At 36.2% G+C, this 19,470-nt stretch overlaps 1 protein-coding gene across 1 annotated transcript in view; it reads left to right on the top strand.

Annotated features, from left to right (window-relative positions):
• Nucleotides 1-11,592: 11,592 nt before the first annotated feature.
• Nucleotides 11,593-19,470, top strand: part of LOC113673894 (kalirin) — a gene marked incomplete in the record, with an annotated part of 88,798 nt that continues 80,920 nt past the window's right edge. The window contains 5 exon segments of the mRNA XM_089194705.1: nucleotides 11,593-11,769; nucleotides 11,934-12,005; nucleotides 12,405-12,519; nucleotides 16,551-16,641; nucleotides 18,380-18,481. Coding sequence (XP_089050831.1) covers nucleotides 11,691-11,769; nucleotides 11,934-12,005; nucleotides 12,405-12,519; nucleotides 16,551-16,641; nucleotides 18,380-18,481 — 459 coding nt within the window.

Below are 19,470 nucleotides of genomic sequence, written 5' to 3'. Positions count from 1 at the left end.
ACATCCGTTTTAAACAATGGCCAAGTCCCTCGCGGTCACTGGTGACGTCACGGTTTCCTGACACGGCCCCGGTTTGCGGATTCTTGTAATGCTTCGAAATAATTTTTTTTCGGGTCCGCACTTGTAATGAGTTTTAATCAGTTGCGAAAAACCGCAGTAACCAAAACATCTCGTCGCCATTTCGTGTTTGTATAAAAAGGAACAATCTAGATTTTATCAAGAATTATACTTTCTTCGCAAGAGACATCAGTTAGTCCCAGATTTCATCCGGATGTCAAAGCTCAACCTAATTAAACTTTAGAATCCTTCGCAAATTTTGCATATTTATCGTTTAAATCCCTTCTAGGGTTTCTCCTGGAGCTATCGTAAAGCCATGCTCTTAATCAAATCAATGACAGGCAAGGGGTTCAGGAAAGGAACGACAAGTCGCGGCTGGTCCTAAAGTTCATTTTGGTCGCTTCGCTGCATCAAAACAATTACTTCGATTTTGAGTTCAATCTCGCGACGAAATGTGTCATTGCAAACAAAGACGCCCTAAGTGCACTGTTCTTTTGTTTGAAAACAGTTTCCTGTAACTTAGGAAATATTTGCCGCAGTGTGAAAGAAAACTACTTTGCGACGCAAAGTAAGATAGAGAGAAACCTCGGAGACTTAAAGTCCACCGCAGTCGAGTCTTGCAAGCAGGAAATTGCGCCCTACAAGAAGTTTGTGCGGTAAGCCGTGACAATTTATTCATAAACTTAGACAGGTTAAAAATAATGAAGTATTTATGTTCATACAACATGAATGTATCGCTCACAATTGAGAACGTTTTACAAACGCAATCACCGCTATTTTTAATCAAGACGATTTGTGTACAAAGATACAAATTTCATAAGCGCAACAAATTCCCCAGGTTTAATGTTGGAAAGGGATATTTTGCTATAAAATCACATTTTCCTTTCGCTTTGCGCGAAAAAGTTTTGTCATATCACCGGATACGAACAATTTATTCCATCAAAAGTTCGATCATAATGTTTCATTTCAGACGGTTTAGGAAACAAGAGTATGAGGGAAATTTTGGTAAGCTTTTTGTGGCACGGTTAAGTCAAGAATTTAAAAACATCAACATGCGTGACTTTGGCTATAATTTCATAGTTGAAATAAGGCGTGTGACTTTCTATACAATGGCTGACTACAGGTCAAAATGACTTGAGGGCAAATCGGATCATTCTTTTCGCTTTATATATTTTTATCCTCACAAAGTAGTTTAAGCGATTAATGGAAGATAGATCAATACAACGATATTCCAACTGGCAGATGGATTTAATTTGGTATTGTATATCAGCGAGTTTGCAAATCACAGACAAAACGAAGAGTTTTTAAAAAATCATTTCAATAGAAACAGGTGGAAAACAGTCACTGATGCTTTATATATCCTCTTTCTTGTATTTCTTTCTTAACAGCAGAATCCGCCAATTGTTGGATTACGATTTATGTGATGTATCAACGCGCTTTAATCTAATACTTCTCCTACATGCTTAACAAAGCAGCTTTGCTGCTGTGCGCTGGTCATAAAACCTTAAGGCTTTTGCTAGATGAGGAAAATTCCCAAATGACAAAGATAAAAAAATTAGCTTTCTGAAGATTCTCCTAAATAAATGAAAAGAACTAAGAAAAAAGAGGGCTAGCGAAATTTAATTACAAGCCGTTGAAAAAATCCCGCGCAGTTCGTTGTCTTCAAAACAACCATAATTCATTATGCTGTCTTTTTTTTTTTCATAAACATCTCCTAAGGAGACCACGTGTAGAGCCAGAGATAAGGAAAAAAACATGCCAATTGTAAATCACTTTTGGGGTGTTTTACATGGGCAGAAACAATAGGCGTCTGGTAGTCTTTCCGGGAGAAGCTGGATTAATTTTATCACTATTTTTGTGGGTTTTTAATGAAAATATTTGCGGTAAAATGATTGGGTATTCCCTGGTTGGAAAATTGAAGAGAACACTTCGTTCATATGGATTAACCTTTGCACTCTTAATATTGAAATATCAATTCTCCAAACAATTATCTCATACATTTCTTACCATTCAAGTTCAGAGAATTTGGGGTTTAATCGTACAATATCCCTAAGTTGGGATTTTTATTTCATCTCACGACCCTTTTAGTAGAAAACATACTTTTTGGGAGAGAGGCCTTTCTGGTCGCTCAGGAGGGTTAAAACACCAAAGAGAAATCCACTCAAATTGGATGAAAGACGAGCGCCTATGAAACTGTAACTTTCAAAAGAAAAGCTCTTTAGGGGGGTTGGCAGCATAAAATTTGAGGAATAAACAAAAGATATTATAGCTCGGAAACATTGGAAAGTCGTTTTAAAAAACGTATTTAGGTTACCACCAATCATAGCTAAGAAAGGTGTACTTTTTCGATCGCGAATAGAGAGCCATCCATCATCATTTTGCGCTGATAATGCGGGGATCCCTGTTTTGAGATCAGCTGTTGGAGGCTTGGGCACTAGACTCGGCGAGGGCCTTCATTTGGTACCGTTAGGCCGTGCCGGTCTACTTCAGTGGCGTGGAGTTTAAGTAAGGCTAAGAAGTTAACAGTTAAGGGTCACCTGACCATCAAAATCGTAATGATGAGGATGAGGATGATGGAATAATTATCAGATATAACACAAAGGTAAATAGAGAGGATGATTTTGTTTAATCTTGAAAATTTACTAATGAACTCGTTCTGAAATTCAGTTTTCCCTTGCAAAAATATTCCCTTACAGAGCATTAAATCACATCGGGCTTACATAATTTAATTTAACTGAAGGTTTAACGGAAAATTGGCTTTTTGGAGGGAAGGTTATTTCACTGATAAAAACATAAGTATTTAATCAATAATTTGACCGTTTAATCAGTTGATTTTAATTAATTGAAAATGAAGATAAAAGCAGCAGCTAAGTCACTGAAATCTATCAATAACATCGATAATATATTTAAACAAACGTACTTTTACTAAACGATCAAAAACATTGCGACGTGAATCTATGTAAATCTATTTTAAGATAGCGTTTTATAGTTAGCTTCTGGCTTATAAAAATTGACTTAAAATCTAACGTTATCTTAATCCACTCTAAGGGGTCGCTTCGTGTACACAGTTCTCACGTAGCTTCCAAACCCTTTAACACTCAGAGGTGATTAACATGTAACTTCTCGCTATGATTTACACACATTGTCCTGCAAACTGGTATTGAGAATAACCAACTTATCAGGTAGAAGTTGTCATCTTGATTTAACACCAAGTTGTCGTATCTAATTTATAAGGAAATATGCAGCAGCTAAAGGAGAGAGTTGATAATCAGATCTCGGAATCTTCCTTCTTAAATGTAGTCTGCATTCTTCGCTATAAAAATCAGGCGAATTTTAAATTCATTAGTTGTTCAGTAAATCAAAAAGTTATCTGCAACTTTGTTACGACTTCAAAATGTTGTCCTCGGCATACAAACTTGAAATATCACAGTCGCCTTTTTGAAGCTTCTGGCAAGATAGTTTGTGATAAAGACAATGGGATGGAAGTTTAATTCGGAAAAACGTGGGAGAAGTCAGGTAAATTTTAATGAACTACGTGCAACCATCTCTTGAGGATTTTGAGTTATTTAAAATTATCCGATTATGGTCTTGACAACAAGATTTGGTAAAGATCAAAACGCTACAACGATAATTCACTACAGAAAATTCCATTGCTATCTTGTTTATTTTGTTTTAATTCAAGTGTCTTTTTCTTTCTTATCTTGTGCCGTTATAAAGACCTTACGAAAAACGAATCGAGCTCTGCAGTAACACGGTATTTAGGTAAAAAACCCACGCGGATTAGCAACCTTCAAAACCATGTTTTAGCACGCACTTATCATCAGTTCCAAAGCTTGTCACATTTAAGACTAGCGCATAGCTTTTATAGGTCTCTAATGGGTTATGTGCATATGAAGCTCAGTCGGTGCAGCATCTGACCATGAAATCGCAACTTCCTCGTATGTTTTTTAACATTCACAAATGTTACTATCTACACCCAAACAGTGATAAACGTAATAATGCCGGATAATTTAACCCTGGTCCAGAAAAACACAGAAATTTTTATGCACTCTGGAGCCTAAATAAGCTAAAAAATATTTCACGACTGGTAAATTTTAAACACTTTATAGTGTGTGGTAACATGCCATCCTATCGTTATTAGAATTTTGGTGTCAGACAGATTTCGAAAATTTTCGTTTAAGAGATCCTTCACTTTTTGACGTGGTCTAGAGGCTAAAACGCACAAAAACGTAAAAGAAAATAAATAAGCTGTTATGATCATATACATATAAGTGTAAACATGACCTCAGATTTCTCTACAAACCACGTCTGTGGGGATTGAGTTTGAAACGGAAAAGGGAGCCCAAATTAGACGTTTTTTCTCCTCTTCACAAATTAGAATTCCACACAGGGTCTACAAAAACAAATTCCTACAAAACTATGCATTGTCTGTGCCCATGAGTCGAGTAGAATTTCGATTATTAACTATCTGTCAGAGTTGAGGATTCTAAGTAAAAGCTATTTACTACGTCTGTGTGTCATCCTTTTGTCTCTCGCCGAGTTTTTTTTTTATCAGTCTTCCTCAACATACTGTGAATAAAAAGATTTCTTCAACACGTAGTGCTATGTTCAGTAGATTTTTTGGTACTTTTTCCTGATGGAAGCTGGAGCATAGACTCAGCATGATTTTGGCCTCCAGACAGAAGAAAATGTTTTTATTCAGTAAATTAGCTTAAATTTGAGCCATCCGTTTTAAGGCTTATTCTATCATGTTTTTGACGATCCGTTTGAATTGTTTATGTGCTCTTTCACGTTGTAAATTAAATCGGAAGAGCCACTGGGTGGAGATTTAATAAACTTGCTTACTTACTTACTTACTTACTAGTCTTTCTTAGTGTTCATATTGGCTTGCGTAACAGATTAGAGTCTTTATGGAACTTGGTAAACAGAGTAAAACATTCTAAACACTTTAAGAGCAAATTAATCCGTCTAGATGTTGAAATGCAGGAATAGTCAGACACCATGTTAGCTAGTTACGATGTTTCAAACGAGATCTGAAACCCAAAATTATGATACAAGTATTGCCAGCAACATTAACTTCCCAAAGTGGTGCACAGCCTTGGCACAAAAAAATCGGTTGCACAAGGAGGGCTTTTAGCGTGGATCTTCTAGCCAGCCGAAATGCAGAGTTTTTCCAACATAACAGCTTTTAAACACAGCGTGAGGAATCACCCCCTAGGAAGGTTTCTTAGTGGAAATTGACCCTCTTGCAGAGTTTCCTGTAGCAATTGACATCTTGTTTTTGATAGTTTCTACATTTGTAATGTAGAATTAATTGTTTTTTTTTCACTTATTAATCTTTTACAATCATTCTTGTAATTAGGCCGGATGATCCCCATTTGGGTTTCCTGATATAGAACTTGTATTGTAATCCTTTAATTTACAAAGTTATGTGCCAAGATTGTCTTATTATCAATTGAATTTAAATTCTAGAAGGATTTGTTGTATCCATCTTCAAAGAGTTTGCGGGAGGTAAAAAGTTAGTTGCTCAAGGCTCCAGATCACGTATATCCTAAACGCTTACTTAAAATGCATTCCAAACTTTTTTATGTGTCTGAATTCATTTAAGAGGAAGCAATTGGACTGATCAGATTTTCTCTCTGAATACTTGATTGCAAAAACTTTAACACCTTCAAAGCATGAACCGTGAACGATTAGACCTTACGGCATTGTGGGTAACCATGGATGAATATCCACAATGAGCCCTTGCCGAGTGTAAGCGGCAAATGAGGCCATGTTTAAAAAGGTCTGAGGGTCGATTCCTTATGGGAACTCAGACTTTTTTCTTCGTCCCACGCTCGTGGTAAGACGAAAAAATTCTTTCTCTATTTCTTTACCGAGCTCAAAACTTACAATCTTTCTTATTCTATGTAAAATGTTCTTGAAAGTTCTGTCTGCACGATAAAGAAAAATCAGTTCCAAATTTCATCCTCGTATTTGGCCTCGTTTTAAAACTGAGGCTTTGGGCATCTCGGAAATGAAATGTTCCTGACAAGAAAAAAAAATGAAATAGATTTGCCAAAAATAATCAGAAAGTAAACCTCTGATAACGTAAATTTGTGAACAGTGTCCATAAGTCCGTCGATTCTCGTCATTCATGGTGCGTGTTTTTTCTGGAGTCAAGGGTTTTGCTATCGTTCTTTCAGATGTCACGCCACGCCCTAACGTGACATCTCAGAGTAGGAGAAAAGAACGCTTTTGTATTCGAGTGTGTACGTGTGAGAGGTGCTAAAGTATAAAATGTGAATCAACCAGATGCGATTAACACTTGCAGCGGGTCATGAACCTGTTATCATTGAGTGTCAACCGAGGTCGTACTGTCACGAGACAGGACACGCGAGGAGACGCGCGTGTCGTTTCTCTGTGCGCCCCAACCACACTGACGCAATTTTATTTTCCTATTATTATTACAATATTATTATCAAAAGTAACAGAGATTGTAGAGCGTTGAGCTAAGAAGAAGATCCAGCCAGGAACGGGGTAAAACAAACATTAATACGGAAGGGGCTCTATACCCAGAACTGCGCTGAATTTGGAGATCTCGGAACTTGACGAAGCATAAGCATTTTAAGCACCATCCGTTTTGACAAATCATAATTCGGTTACTTGAAAAACATTTGGCGGATTATTTGACATTCAAATTCCGCCCACGTTGTTTAAACAGCGGTCTATTCCGGAAGCTCGAGAGTCTTGTTGTAATTGTAAACCCTTGAAAAGTGGATTATCCGCCAATAAAACCCACGCAAAACACGGGCATGTGCGATCAGAGAAGTTTCCTTAACCTACGTGTTGGATATTTTATGCTTTGGAAAACAGATGTGGTATATGTTTGTATCTTTACTCGGAACTGACCTCAACTTCGCGTTGGTGTATATAAACCCCGCCAACGGAAAGATTTCCGTATAGCCCCATACAACTTTAAAACAAAGCGGTAGTCGCAAACGGTCTAGTGGTTTCGTTATTGTTTTCTTTCTCCAAGAACTGTATACTTAATGTACAATGGGCTGTGTAGAAATCTTGTCCCACAAACTATCACCTTTACGAAGAACTTACAGAGTTTTTCACAAAAAACAGTTTGATTTATTTGTGTTATATCAAAACGGCAAAAAACACATGAAGAAAGAAGGTGAACTGAGTGTAATTAACATTTCAGTTGTTTGTAATCTATTGTTGATTGTGTATAGAAGATAGAGAAGGTCAAAGTGGGAATTGTTGCTGAATTGGTTTCTTTCTGTGAGTATGCACAACACCAAGTTTCCCAATGATTTTTCAAGCGATTTCTCTGAAATAAACTGGTAAAAAGGTAATGATTCTTTACACAGCCAAAAGCATCGAACATCTTCTGACATCTTGCAGCTTCTTTGCGCACAATGAAGAGCTGACAGCTTATATTTAATGTCAAACAATGTCTCTTGAGACTCAAATGGACGTGAATCCTGTCATCTGACCTCAACCAAAGTTCTCTCACGTACAGCAAACGCCCACACTACTAAAACAAAAGATTGTCAGACTCAAGGAAAAATTTGAAAGCCGACCTATCTGATCTTGGTTTTATGTGGGTCGCTTGTCACATGTGCTGATTAACAAGTTCTGAGAGGTTCATTTGATAGAAACCGACCGGCAGCGAAATTGTAATTGAAAAATGTTGGTTGGAGAGTCGATCGTATTTTTCTTTGTTCTGTGCTGGTGCCTCAAGTTTAAATTCTTTCTCGAAACACTCATAGTGCTGACAAGGTCATGTCTCAAAGAGTTTTTTTCTGAGTGGATTAAATTTAACACTGATATCTATTTTCGTCGAAACAGTGATGCGGAAATATCGCTGCAGACATGGTTCCTTCCTTCCACGGTTACATATATGCATATTTTCATTTTTTAAAGAGAAATTATCCATTATCCGAGAAACGCATTTTTTCTTTTGTTCTCTCTGCTTTTCATCTTTTTTCATGTGTTCCAACCGCTCTGCGCGAATAAGAATATAAAAAGCAATTAATTTCCGTACAATGTGGTTTAAGGTTTCAGACCGGTCTCTCGCCTGCAGTATTTAAAATATGTAGCTTGCCAGTACATAAAAAACCACAATCACGTAAATTACTCAGATCACTTTTTGGCTCCTGGCAAGAGAGTCTCACTAAATTCTCTTCAGTCTTTCCGTTGTAATTCAAGATCATTCTTGAGAATAACCAATTTACCAATTTAAGTTAGACCCATAATTTCAAACTGATATGGGGTTTTTTTTTCAAAATATTCGTCTGTTTTCAGAGACCGTAAAGAGAACTAATCCCACAGGTCCTTTTACATTTAACCGCAAGGAAGCGAAAATAGATTATCATTTTATGCTTAAATTTTTTTAGAAAGATTACGACACCAAATTTGGTATTTTTGGGAAACATTTATTTACGGCGGAAACTGCACCCCGTTTTTTGTTCGTTTAGAATGAAAAAGAAAATGGAACGTTTGAAGAAATTCACAGTAACATGAAAAGTGTAATAAACAGAAAGGCAAACTCAGATTTGAACTTATAGTGCAAAGTTTTAATAAAATTGATCCTAACGTGGGCTTTGCTAAGTCACCGAATTAATAATTTGATTCTCTAATTTACAATGATGATGTAATTATTCCAATTTAATTCATGAATATATAGGGTAACCCAAGCATAGTATACCATTGCGTGACTTTTTTTGATGATGGAAACCATTTGAAAAACACTTACTGACGCCTTAAGGGCTTTAAGCTTCTCTTTAAATGGTTTTCTTCAAATGATGCGTAAAAATTGATTTGTTTATTATTTCATCAGGGAAAGTTCAAATCACTTCAAAACTAGTTCGTATACTCAGTTAAATTACATTTTATATTCAGTTCATGACATTAAAAACGAACTGGATCAAAAACGATGACTCAGCCATTTTCCCGCGCTTGACTCGAATGGTGTAGTACTTAATGGAATTAGAATTCTGATTGGTCGATCGTTTCGGCGCAAGTTTACCGCTATACGAGCTCTGACCGAAATCAGTCGCACCCTGAATCATACATAACAGCGATATTTTAAATGCCTCTAGGTACTTTTTTTATTTCCCTCTAAATTTACAATATCTGAATTATAACGATTGCGCGCAATCATCTCAAAACATGTCAGGGTCTACTGATTGCACTGCTGCACGCAAATGGCATCCACCCCTTTATGTGTTCTAGTCACAAAACTCTTCGACATGACATCACGAGTAAAATTTTCTGTTTCTTTTACAAATGTTTCTCCTTCCAAAGAGGGTAGAAGGGAAGGTACAGGGCTGCCGTGCTACTGATCCAAGGCCATCTGAGAAGACTAGTGGTCTAGGTGAGGTTTCTGTTCTCATTGATCACTTTTCCTCATCAAGGGCAACAGAGTTATCGTGCAAGTGTGTTTAAGGACGTTCGCAGAAATATTCGTTTAGATCCAGAAGTATTTCGGTAAAAACGACACGCGAGATATTGTGCTAACCATTACACCGAAGTTCCGGTTCTTGAAAACTTGTACACTCAGCACACGCAACTTTCCAAAATCCTGTTTTGATCAAACGTATGCAGCAAGAGAAACTTAACTTTGGAAAAGCTACTTCAGCTGCCCCCCCCCCCCCCCCGCTCCTTTTTTACCTAATGTCTTCACGAGATCGTCTTTCCAAAATAGTCGCTACTTTTCACACCTGTTATTAAGCTTACAGGGCAGGCCCGTCTCGGACGGAATTACATCGCATTTGTTCAATCCCGTCAGCTGACGCCCTTTTCTTTGCAAATTCCTGCAATCATTAGTTCTAAGATCAGACTTTTCACAGCGTGCATTCAGCTGAACAGTCTAAACAGAAATCACAGCATGGGACTTATTGTCTCTTACTCTCATCTAATTTTCGTACCTTTAAACCGATGGACTTCACCACTTCTCGATCTTAACCTGCTACCAGTTCCTAAAATAATCACAATTTTATTTTACGGGCTGCTTTGTTTGTGCATTGTTTGCGGTTGAAACTTGAGTTTTGATGATCACTTTGGCGCCTAATATTCCAACCACTCTATGCGATACAATGATAAAGCTCGCATACACACAAAGAAAGGTGTTCTGGCAAACATTAATGATATTCAGTTACTTGCGTTAGGTAGGAGGTCAAATATATCATTATTTTTATATTTCATCACATCCTAACGTGTTGGCGGAGAAAATCATTGAAAAGGCTTTATTAGACTCCGACGCACAAACGGCAAATTTCAGTTAAAATTGCAGTGAAAGTAACCACTTACTCTGAAAATTATATTAGATTCTTTGTCTTCATTATGTTGTTAACAGATAGGGGATTCGTCAAATTTCAATAACTCAGCATGGCACAACATCTTTAACTTGTTTTGTCTGTATAATGCGTGGAGGCAAAGTTTATCAGCAGTTCACCCCCCGAATCTGTCCGACAGACATGTTGTTTCTCTGCTGTCTCTTTTGTCGGCGTCCAGACCTTATGGCTGTAGATAAACTCTAGAAATGAAAATAAACAAATGATCCTGAAAAGAAATTGTTTTTAGCTTGCTAAGGCGCTAAAAAAAACTCAAATGCGAAAATATAACTTTTCTTTCAGATGCCGCGCGCATTAATACGTTCAAAGTTTGACTCAGAAAGAGGTTTACATGCTTTTTAAGGTTAAGGCGTTTATTGTACGTTTTCTACTTTATAAGCTGCGATCTCACGGCCAACCACAATAGTATAAGAACTCTTTGAAGCCCCTTGTGGTCAAAGTATTGAAAGCTTAAAACCACGGTGGTCCGCTCTTACAGTCCTTATAGTGTATTCTTCAATTGCTAGATAAGGAACTTCGTTTTCCGTCGCATCAGTGTGTGGATTTTTGGTGGGTAATATCTCCTCTCTAGACCGTGCCTTTTCTTCGAGAGAAGAGAGACGAGGCTGATTAGGGTAAACTCAAACTGTGCAGTAGCTTGCCTATGACTAAATTTTGGGGTTATTTTTAGCTGAAGCAGATGAATCATATACAAGCATTTTGCGGCGAGGCGAGATAGCGATCTCTTATTTCATCAACAGAGAAAGCGCACGCGAATTTCGTAAACAATTCGAAAAGTTTTAAGTTGGGACAAAATACTGACAAAAAGAAACTTGTCTGTGAGTTAGTTTGTATGTGGACGTGAGTAAGTGAAGTGTGCGATGATGTATGCGTTATATAAATTGCGAGATCACTCGCGGGAAAGATTTTTTTGACTTCCGAGGCATGTGCAGAAGTCCATTCCCAACTCTCCTGCTTATTATCGATTATTATTGGTCGGGTTCTCTCCGGACGTATCACTTTGCGTGGTCTGGATAGCAAAATGAAAAAAAAAGTTTATTATTTTCCGGTGAAATCCAAAACCTATGAAATTTGAGTTTAGTCAGGAGTGGATTGCGCAAAAAGTTACTTCAAGAGGTTGAAAATATTAATCTTTTCCTGTCAATGACATGAATGTCTATTAAGCATAAATTATCATACGTTCGTTACGCGTGACGTCACACGTCTACAATACCGGGGTTAGTAAAAAATGGCTTCTCCCAGCGAGAACTGTCATCGTAAGGTGAATAGAATGAAGAACGAGTTATGAAAAAGGCTATGAATACACCAGAACGCTGGTCCACTGCCTCTTCGGACAGTGATCTGTCCTCGATATTCGGCTCAGGTAAAAGTTTTCCAGACTTTTCGGAAACGCCGGGTTTTTGAGAGTATATTTGTTTTGTGTAGTAGCTCACGCGGAGAGTAAATTTTAGATTCAACTTTTTTAAGCTGATGTTTTATCCGTTACGTTTCTCCCTCTCTTTTATCGGATTGTTCGTATTTACTCAGAAGGAAGATGGGAAGGATTGAGAGCTAAAGACGTTCTTGACTTGTTACAGCAAAGAATAGCATTTTTCTACGGTAAGAAACAATGAGATTGGACGTGAGTTCTCGCTCGCTTTGAATACGTTTGAACTGTCCTCTTAGCATCACTGAATTTCAACGGTTCTACGTTGTAAAATACCGGATAACACTCACCGTTTCTTCGTTTTAATTGATTCTCCTTTCGTATGTTTGAATTATCTAAGCAATAATCCATCACTTCGTTTATCGCGTAAAGCAAATAAATGTGCAATGGAGAGCGTCTTATAACTATGGTGATATTTCAATAAATTTAGTGCGCGACCACAATCTCTAATGGTTTTTGATAACTAATTTGTATGCGGCTTTTGTGATTCGTTGATACTCTTACCTCAAAGGAAAGTGCTGTCAAAAAAAATCTTCTTTTTGTCGTAAATTATGGCAAATTTTGTTTTTCAGGTGGTCGCGATCGAAGAGGAGGACCTATTATAACATTTCCGGCGCGTTCTAGGGCAGCAGAAATCGAACCTTGTTCTTTGGCTCGAGTTCTCACATATCTCGCCAGTTTACCGAGGTGGGTTATTTTTTAGTGATACCTTGATAACTTTTATTTTCATTCACTATTTTGTCTGGTTTGTTGTTGACGAGATAGCCGCTGAATGTTCAAAAAAACAATCGATGTAATCAAAGATCGTGTTCGTTGTCTTCACCACTTTTGCCGATCGCATTATTGTTGATTTTAGACGGAAAACTCGTCAGTTGATTTTACGTGTCAGTTTGAAGAGCATTCGAGTCGATTATAATGATGAGAGATAGAACACTCCGATATGGAAAGTGGTTACTTTAATGGCTGTTTTTATTGTGTGGAAATCATAGTTCAAAGATGTGTTCACAAATTTGTCACGCGCACCATTAGGCTACGCATCTGTCTCGAGTAGAGGACCACACTGAAATTTAGGCGATCCACTTGAAGATCATGCTATTAAAAAACTGTGAACAATTTCTGTGATGCTGTCATTATTTCCTGTAGGATCTGGTTTCTACAAGCGAAGTAATGCTAATAGCATAAATCCTTCTTTGTAGAGTTGTCAGAATTTTTTGTTTGAACTGTCAAGTTTACTTCGAGGCAAAGAGACCCTTTTCATTGGTACATATTTCAGATATCAGAAGCTTTATATTTATTTTTTGTGCAGATTATTAATGAATCGAGGATGATTCAGTGATTGCATAATTTCGTCGTGAATCAGTGGTGGAAAGTGCTCTACAAATTTTATCGCATGACAGCAAAATTGTGGATTGTGTAAGGATCGAAGTAACTGTTTACCGTGCGAGACTTTGTTGTTTTTAAGAGCGTTTACAACTCAATGGAGCTCAAGGAAAAATGCGATTATTGAATAGTTTCTGCCGTATTTGTTTTGTTTTACGTCTGCAAGTGGTTTTAGTAGATATATCTTGCTCTTTGAAAATTTCTGTCATTAAATAATTAACTAGATTTTTTTCAACCAATTCACGCAATCAATCATTTTTGTCCTCAAAGTTGAATCTAACTTTGTCGTGTTCGTCCGGAATGAACATATGGTTTCGATACTTTAGCGAAAGCGAACTAGCTGTGTTTTTATCCTCATTGCATGAGCTCTCCATTCGCTTTTGTTTTCACTTCACCATATATGATAGCCAGTATTTTGTGAATAGTAATCATCAATAAATTTTGTTGTTGTCTGAGAACGTTTCCGAAACTTTCCCACAATTGGGTCAAATCACAGAAAATCATTTATTAAATAAATTTATCTTCCGCAAGGTTAATGTCTCCTGTCACTAAGAACTTTCTCAGCATACGTCTGATTTATTGCATTAATTATTTATTCTTGGAGAACCTTTTTCCCTTGTACAAACAACTGTAGTAAGAGGTTTTTTTAGAGGAAAGTGTTGTTGATAAACAGTGTGGGTAAAACTGTAAGTTTTATGGCCGACGAGGAATTTTGCTTGTAAATCACACAGAGTAGTAAGGACTTAAAGTTTCCTTGATTGTAAATGTAGGTAACCAATATTTTTGACAAAATATCAAAATTTGCATGAAGAAAAATTTTCTTAAATGCACCTGTTAAGTGTAAGGCATTTGTTTAGTCAAAATCGTACAAAAACATTATTTTTGTTGCTTTAAAAGTGTGTTTTTTCAGTTGCAAGAGTGTGTAGGTCTGATGTTTTCTGGGGTATCTTTGTAACTTGCTGATGTGTAAATTGAGAAAGAAATTGGTGCTATTTAGGCCTCATACTGTTGCATACATCACCCAGAGGCTAAAAAATCTGTGGGATATCACTGAAACCAACATTGAATAGTTGTTTCATTCAAGGTTTTTTCAAAACAAAATGTAACTTAAAGTACAATAGCTTTTCATAGTTTTTATATTTTATCGCAAGTAAGGAGGAATATCATGGAAAATTTCTTGCAATTTGTATGATTTATTGGTGTCTGTTCTTTGTACTGCCTGAACACATTTTAATCATGCTTTTGGCGAAGAATGGTTCATGTGTCAGTGATACTTTTTTGGCGTTTTGATGCAAGACATCTTTTTTTAACAAAATTATAAGAGAAATTGTGATTCCAGACACGCTTTTGTTGAACGATATCTTTCGATGCGTGGGCTCTTTTCCACGTTGGAGATTTGCCAGGTTGTAAAATATGTGTCTACCTATTAGCATTATGTAATTGGATTACAACACCTCTTGTGGCTGAGAGCACCTTGATAGAATTCCAAACTTTTTTATAAGAGTCCAAGGAAGAATTGTTTACATGTTTTCCATAATTTTCAAATTCTTTTGTGTGTAGTATTTGATTGAAGCATGCTTGACAAATATTGTGTTGGCAGATTTGTTAAAGTGTTCTTAAATTTCATATATTGTTTTTCGTTCATAAATACCACTTCCTAGAATTCTTTGCATTCATCAAAATTAGAGAATTCCATATTATCACAGTGATCATGAAATTCTATAAATTCTGAACTTAAAAGATTACAGCTGTACATAGCTTTTGTCAACAGAGAAGATTTAGGTCAAAGAGTTGAAATTTTAAGATAAAATTTTAAGATAAATTTTATGGAATTTATTAAGAAGTTCACCAGTTGGAAAGAATCTGTAGCAAACTTGTAATAGACATTCTTCTGGTTTGTAAAATTTACTGAAATGCACCAAGTCCAACTTACTTTTGTTATGTGAAAAAATTGGGCATGCGAGAAAGGTTGTGAAGACGCAGAGCTGATGTACTTTTTGAGGTGAAGTTTAACTGTGTATCTAAAAGGTGAATTATTCTGTCATCCCAGCATTTCGCGCTATGACTATTTGGTGACCATGCCAAGAAGAGTAAGTTTTGGCGAGGAAGTAAAAATTTTGATACTCAAATTTTTAGCACTATAGTTATCAATATGCATCAGGCAACCTGTTGTCTGAAGTTGGAATGAGATAGAGCTTGAACTGGACACACTGCACAAAGTAGCTGAATTGATTCAACTGGTTAAAATGGTCAAACAAGCTGATGTCCTGCGACTGGTCAAAATGCACAAACTAGCTGAATTGGGTTATATACTTTTTCATCAAATAGTGATTTGAACATAGATAAGCTTGGAGCTCTGCATCATTGTTAGTTAGTTAGAAGGGAAAAAAAACTCGGCAACGTGACAAAACATGCATTTATATAATGATTCACATACTTGACAATGACGTTGGTCATAGTGCTGTACACCTTTTATAAAAAATTTGCGGAAGTTTGAACTATATGCTCAATTAAATGCATACCTTGAGATTAAATGTTGTCGATGATGATGGATTAGTGTGTGCTAAAATCTCTTAAGGTCAGACCTGAGGTCACAGAATGACGCATATCAAGGTGGGGGGGGGGGAGGGGATAGGAGAAGGTGGGGAAAGGGTGAGAACATGAGAGCTGATAATTTAGGAGAATCTTCATTTAAATTTTTTTGCTTTTTTAAAAAAAATTTTCCATTAAGCTTCAAGTGAACATTTAACTTATGTTTTTCCTTTACCCTTTTCACCTCAACATCAGTGTGCATATTCTCCATACTGTTCTCTATACATTTCCTAAGGTGCTGACAAGGAGAATTTGTATTACAATCAAGAGCCTCTTTACTTGGTGATCATCTCCTATAATCTCATGACCTTAGCCCTTTAACTACCATGAGTGACCAAGACAGAATTTCTCCTTACAATATCAATACAATATCAAGCAGAAAAGTAATGAGAATGAAGAAAAATATCAGTTTGGGGATTATAAGTTGATCCAATATGAAATTCTCCAAACTAACATTACAAGAACTGTATGGAAGACAGTAAGGAGAATTACTAATGAGATCTAGGGAGTGAAAGGGTTAATGTTTGATTCAGGGGTGACATTGTGGGAAGAAATTAGACGCTAGTCATTCTAAGGGGTTGTCGGAATAAAAATTGTATACTTAATCATGTGCCTGTGCATGAGAGCACTGTATTCCACCTTTGATATCATCGTGGAAATTATTATGTCAAGGATAACTTTTATTGGTGATTGAAATTGTTTAAAACTTCAATCTTAATTGACCTTTTTTTGTCTACCTCTATCAGTGATCATGAAAGGGAACTTGGTTTCAGTCTTGTGCTGGACATGCGAGGATCTACATGGCCTTCTGTTAAGCCTATGCTAAAAGCTTTACAGGTTTGTTTCACTTGATATTGAATGAAAAATTCTCATTACTCACTAAAGCTGGTGACACACTTGGCCATTACATACGGTGATCCTGTTGAATTTGATCGTATATAATGATATATGAATGATATAATGCAAAGTGTGTTGCCGGTGTAAGGTATGTAATCTAAGGTGACATGTGGGAAATATAATGTTCATAAGCTTATCCTCTGAGTGAACATTGCTGAATATCAACTGCATGCTACTTTGAAGAAGTTTATGATACATCTAAGTGTAAATCAAGATATCTTCTGTAAAATTAATATGAACTAGAGATGTTGCGCACAGACAAGCACTTCCTTATCATGAATGGTTAATAACTGGAGTTCTAATGATTTCTCTAATTTTATTGCCCTAACAATCCAGGTTAAAACTGAATAGTGGTATTAATTTGAGCGTTTTAATATCATGTGTGAACAGTGGAATTTCGTTTTTCATTTACATCATTGCATGTGCAGCCTGTACATATTATGCTTTTATCCACATGGTGGCTTTTACTAGAAACAATTGAAACGTCTTTAATAATCAAAATGCCATATTCCTGAATTATTTCCTCTCTGAAATATTGGGCTGAGATATTTTACAAGTTACTTTGTGGTTCAATTTTTGTTGTCATCTTCTGTACCTGCCTGAGGATTGGTATTTTGGTGGCCAACGCGACCTTTAGAATGGCATGTCTATGTTCCATACAATTATCATAACAATAGATAGAGGGATTTAATAAAATTACTCACAAGTCTGAGTATTACACTGAGCACTGCATGATTTCACTGGACTGGATGTTGGCTAATACAATTTGTTCGTCTCCTTTATTGAAACGGAAGCACTTCCTACAGCCCCTTTCTTAAAAAAATATAAAAAGTTGTGTAGATGATCTCTTACACTGTAAGATATGTAAATAAATGCAGCTGCATGTATATGTACATAGAAAGCTTTGTAAAGTCAGCTAAATATATACAAATTACATTCAGGTGGTAATAATCAATAGTTATTGCCAGCAGTATCTTTTATTACCACCTAAAATCATGTGGAACACTAGAAATTTCAATAAATAAAGGATTGCTCTTACTAATGGTTTAAAAATTTCCTTTAACTTGTCATGCTTAAATCGAGGAAGAACACTGCTATTGTATTTTGTGAATTATGAAATTTCCCTTCAACAATGTTCAGTAAAATCAATGAACTGACTTTCAACAAAGCAGAATGAAGTATGTTTTGAGTTATATGTCAGTTAATTAATTATTGTTGTTGGTAATTCAACCAGCTATTGTGGTGTTATTTAATAGGTTTAAAAGAGATCTCTCTCTGTTTGATCATTTCCAATCATTCTTTGATATATTGAAATATACAACATGATAACTCTGCAACTTTTTTATTCGAAATTGATAAAAAGTGACCCAACTACTGTCTGTCCAAATTTGCTCAATCAACAAATACAATTGTATCCTTAAAAAGCCAGTAAAAAATTAATTAACTGAAAATCAGGATTTCCTTTGAATTTCAAAGGAACCTGTCAAAAATGACCACAGTATTTTCTAAGCCACTTTGATTAATTTTCTGTAATTTATGATGGCAGATTGGATGACAGTGACAGATAAATGTAACACAGCTTTTTACTGTTCCAACGCCTGAGGTATTTTTCCCCTTTGCAAAAGGTATTCATGGCAGTGACACTAACTGGGGTTTAATTTTCTTATTCATCTTTCAGGAGTGTTTTATTGCTAAGATTCATACTGTTTACCTTCTGAAACCTGACGGATTTTGGGAACGAAGCAGAGTGTCATTTGGAAGTTCAAAATTGTTATTTGAGGTTAAGTACTGAAATTCTACCAAATTGTATTATTCTGACTGTGACACAGCATGGTGGAACTTCAATACACTGATATTGACAATTTTACCACAAGATACCTTGCCATATATTAACTCAAGTTATGATAACTGTGGTTAAGAATTCATGTTGTATCATTGTTTTCTGTAAAGAAGTTCCAACATCTTTGTTTTTTAAAACATTCAAGACCACTCTAGAAGGTTCCTTGTGAACTGATATGTAGACTACATATAGTTTATCTATCCATGTAAAAATGCAAAGGTCATGTATGTGTTAAAAATACTTTTCCTCTACCAAATTTATCTTGTTTTGTTTCACTTCATCAGGCATGTGAAATTATTGTTAGTTATCTCTTAAAACAACACATTACTTCAGTATTTTACCTTCTGGTTTCTCAGTACATATGCTCTCCAGTTGATCCTGGTAGCTTTGTTACTGTCAAATCTAACATAACACATCTTTATTCTGTAAAATGCTCCATAAGGTCATGTGATTTGATGTCACACTGCCTTGCAATTCTGTCACCTTTAGCAATTCAAGTTTCATTGCTTGTCCTGATTTCTTTGATGACCTACAGGTGAAAAACAATGGCCTATACATAGTGAAATTTGAAACTTTTATGTCAGACATATTGTCCCAATTCATCAGAGTTCAAACTGTCTGATTTGAAATGTTCTGTCACAGAAGTCTTCCTTTCAAAAGCCTTTCACAAAGCTGTGGTTTTAGAACATAAACGGTGTGTTGTTATTGATTGTTTGTATATTGTGTGCTTGTGAAATTTTGTGGTTCTCTGTAAGATCTGAGATAATTTAATTTAAGGACAGTCCCGGCTCTGAGGGATTGCATGACATTTTTTGGATTTTTGTGGTAACAACTTCTCTATTGAAAGCTCCTTATTCATTTGGTTATCATGTCTCTGAGAGATGAGATTTGCCCCTCTTAGTGTTACAGGCTTTGATTTTCTGCCGATA

The sequence above is a fragment of the Pocillopora damicornis genome, chromosome 14, assembly GCF_964200805.1.
Source record: "Pocillopora damicornis chromosome 14, jaPocDami1.2, whole genome shotgun sequence".
Classification (NCBI taxonomy): domain Eukaryota; kingdom Metazoa; phylum Cnidaria; class Anthozoa; order Scleractinia; family Pocilloporidae; genus Pocillopora; species Pocillopora damicornis.
Note: the sequence above shows the minus strand (reverse complement) of the source record. Positions and strands in the feature narration are given on the sequence as shown.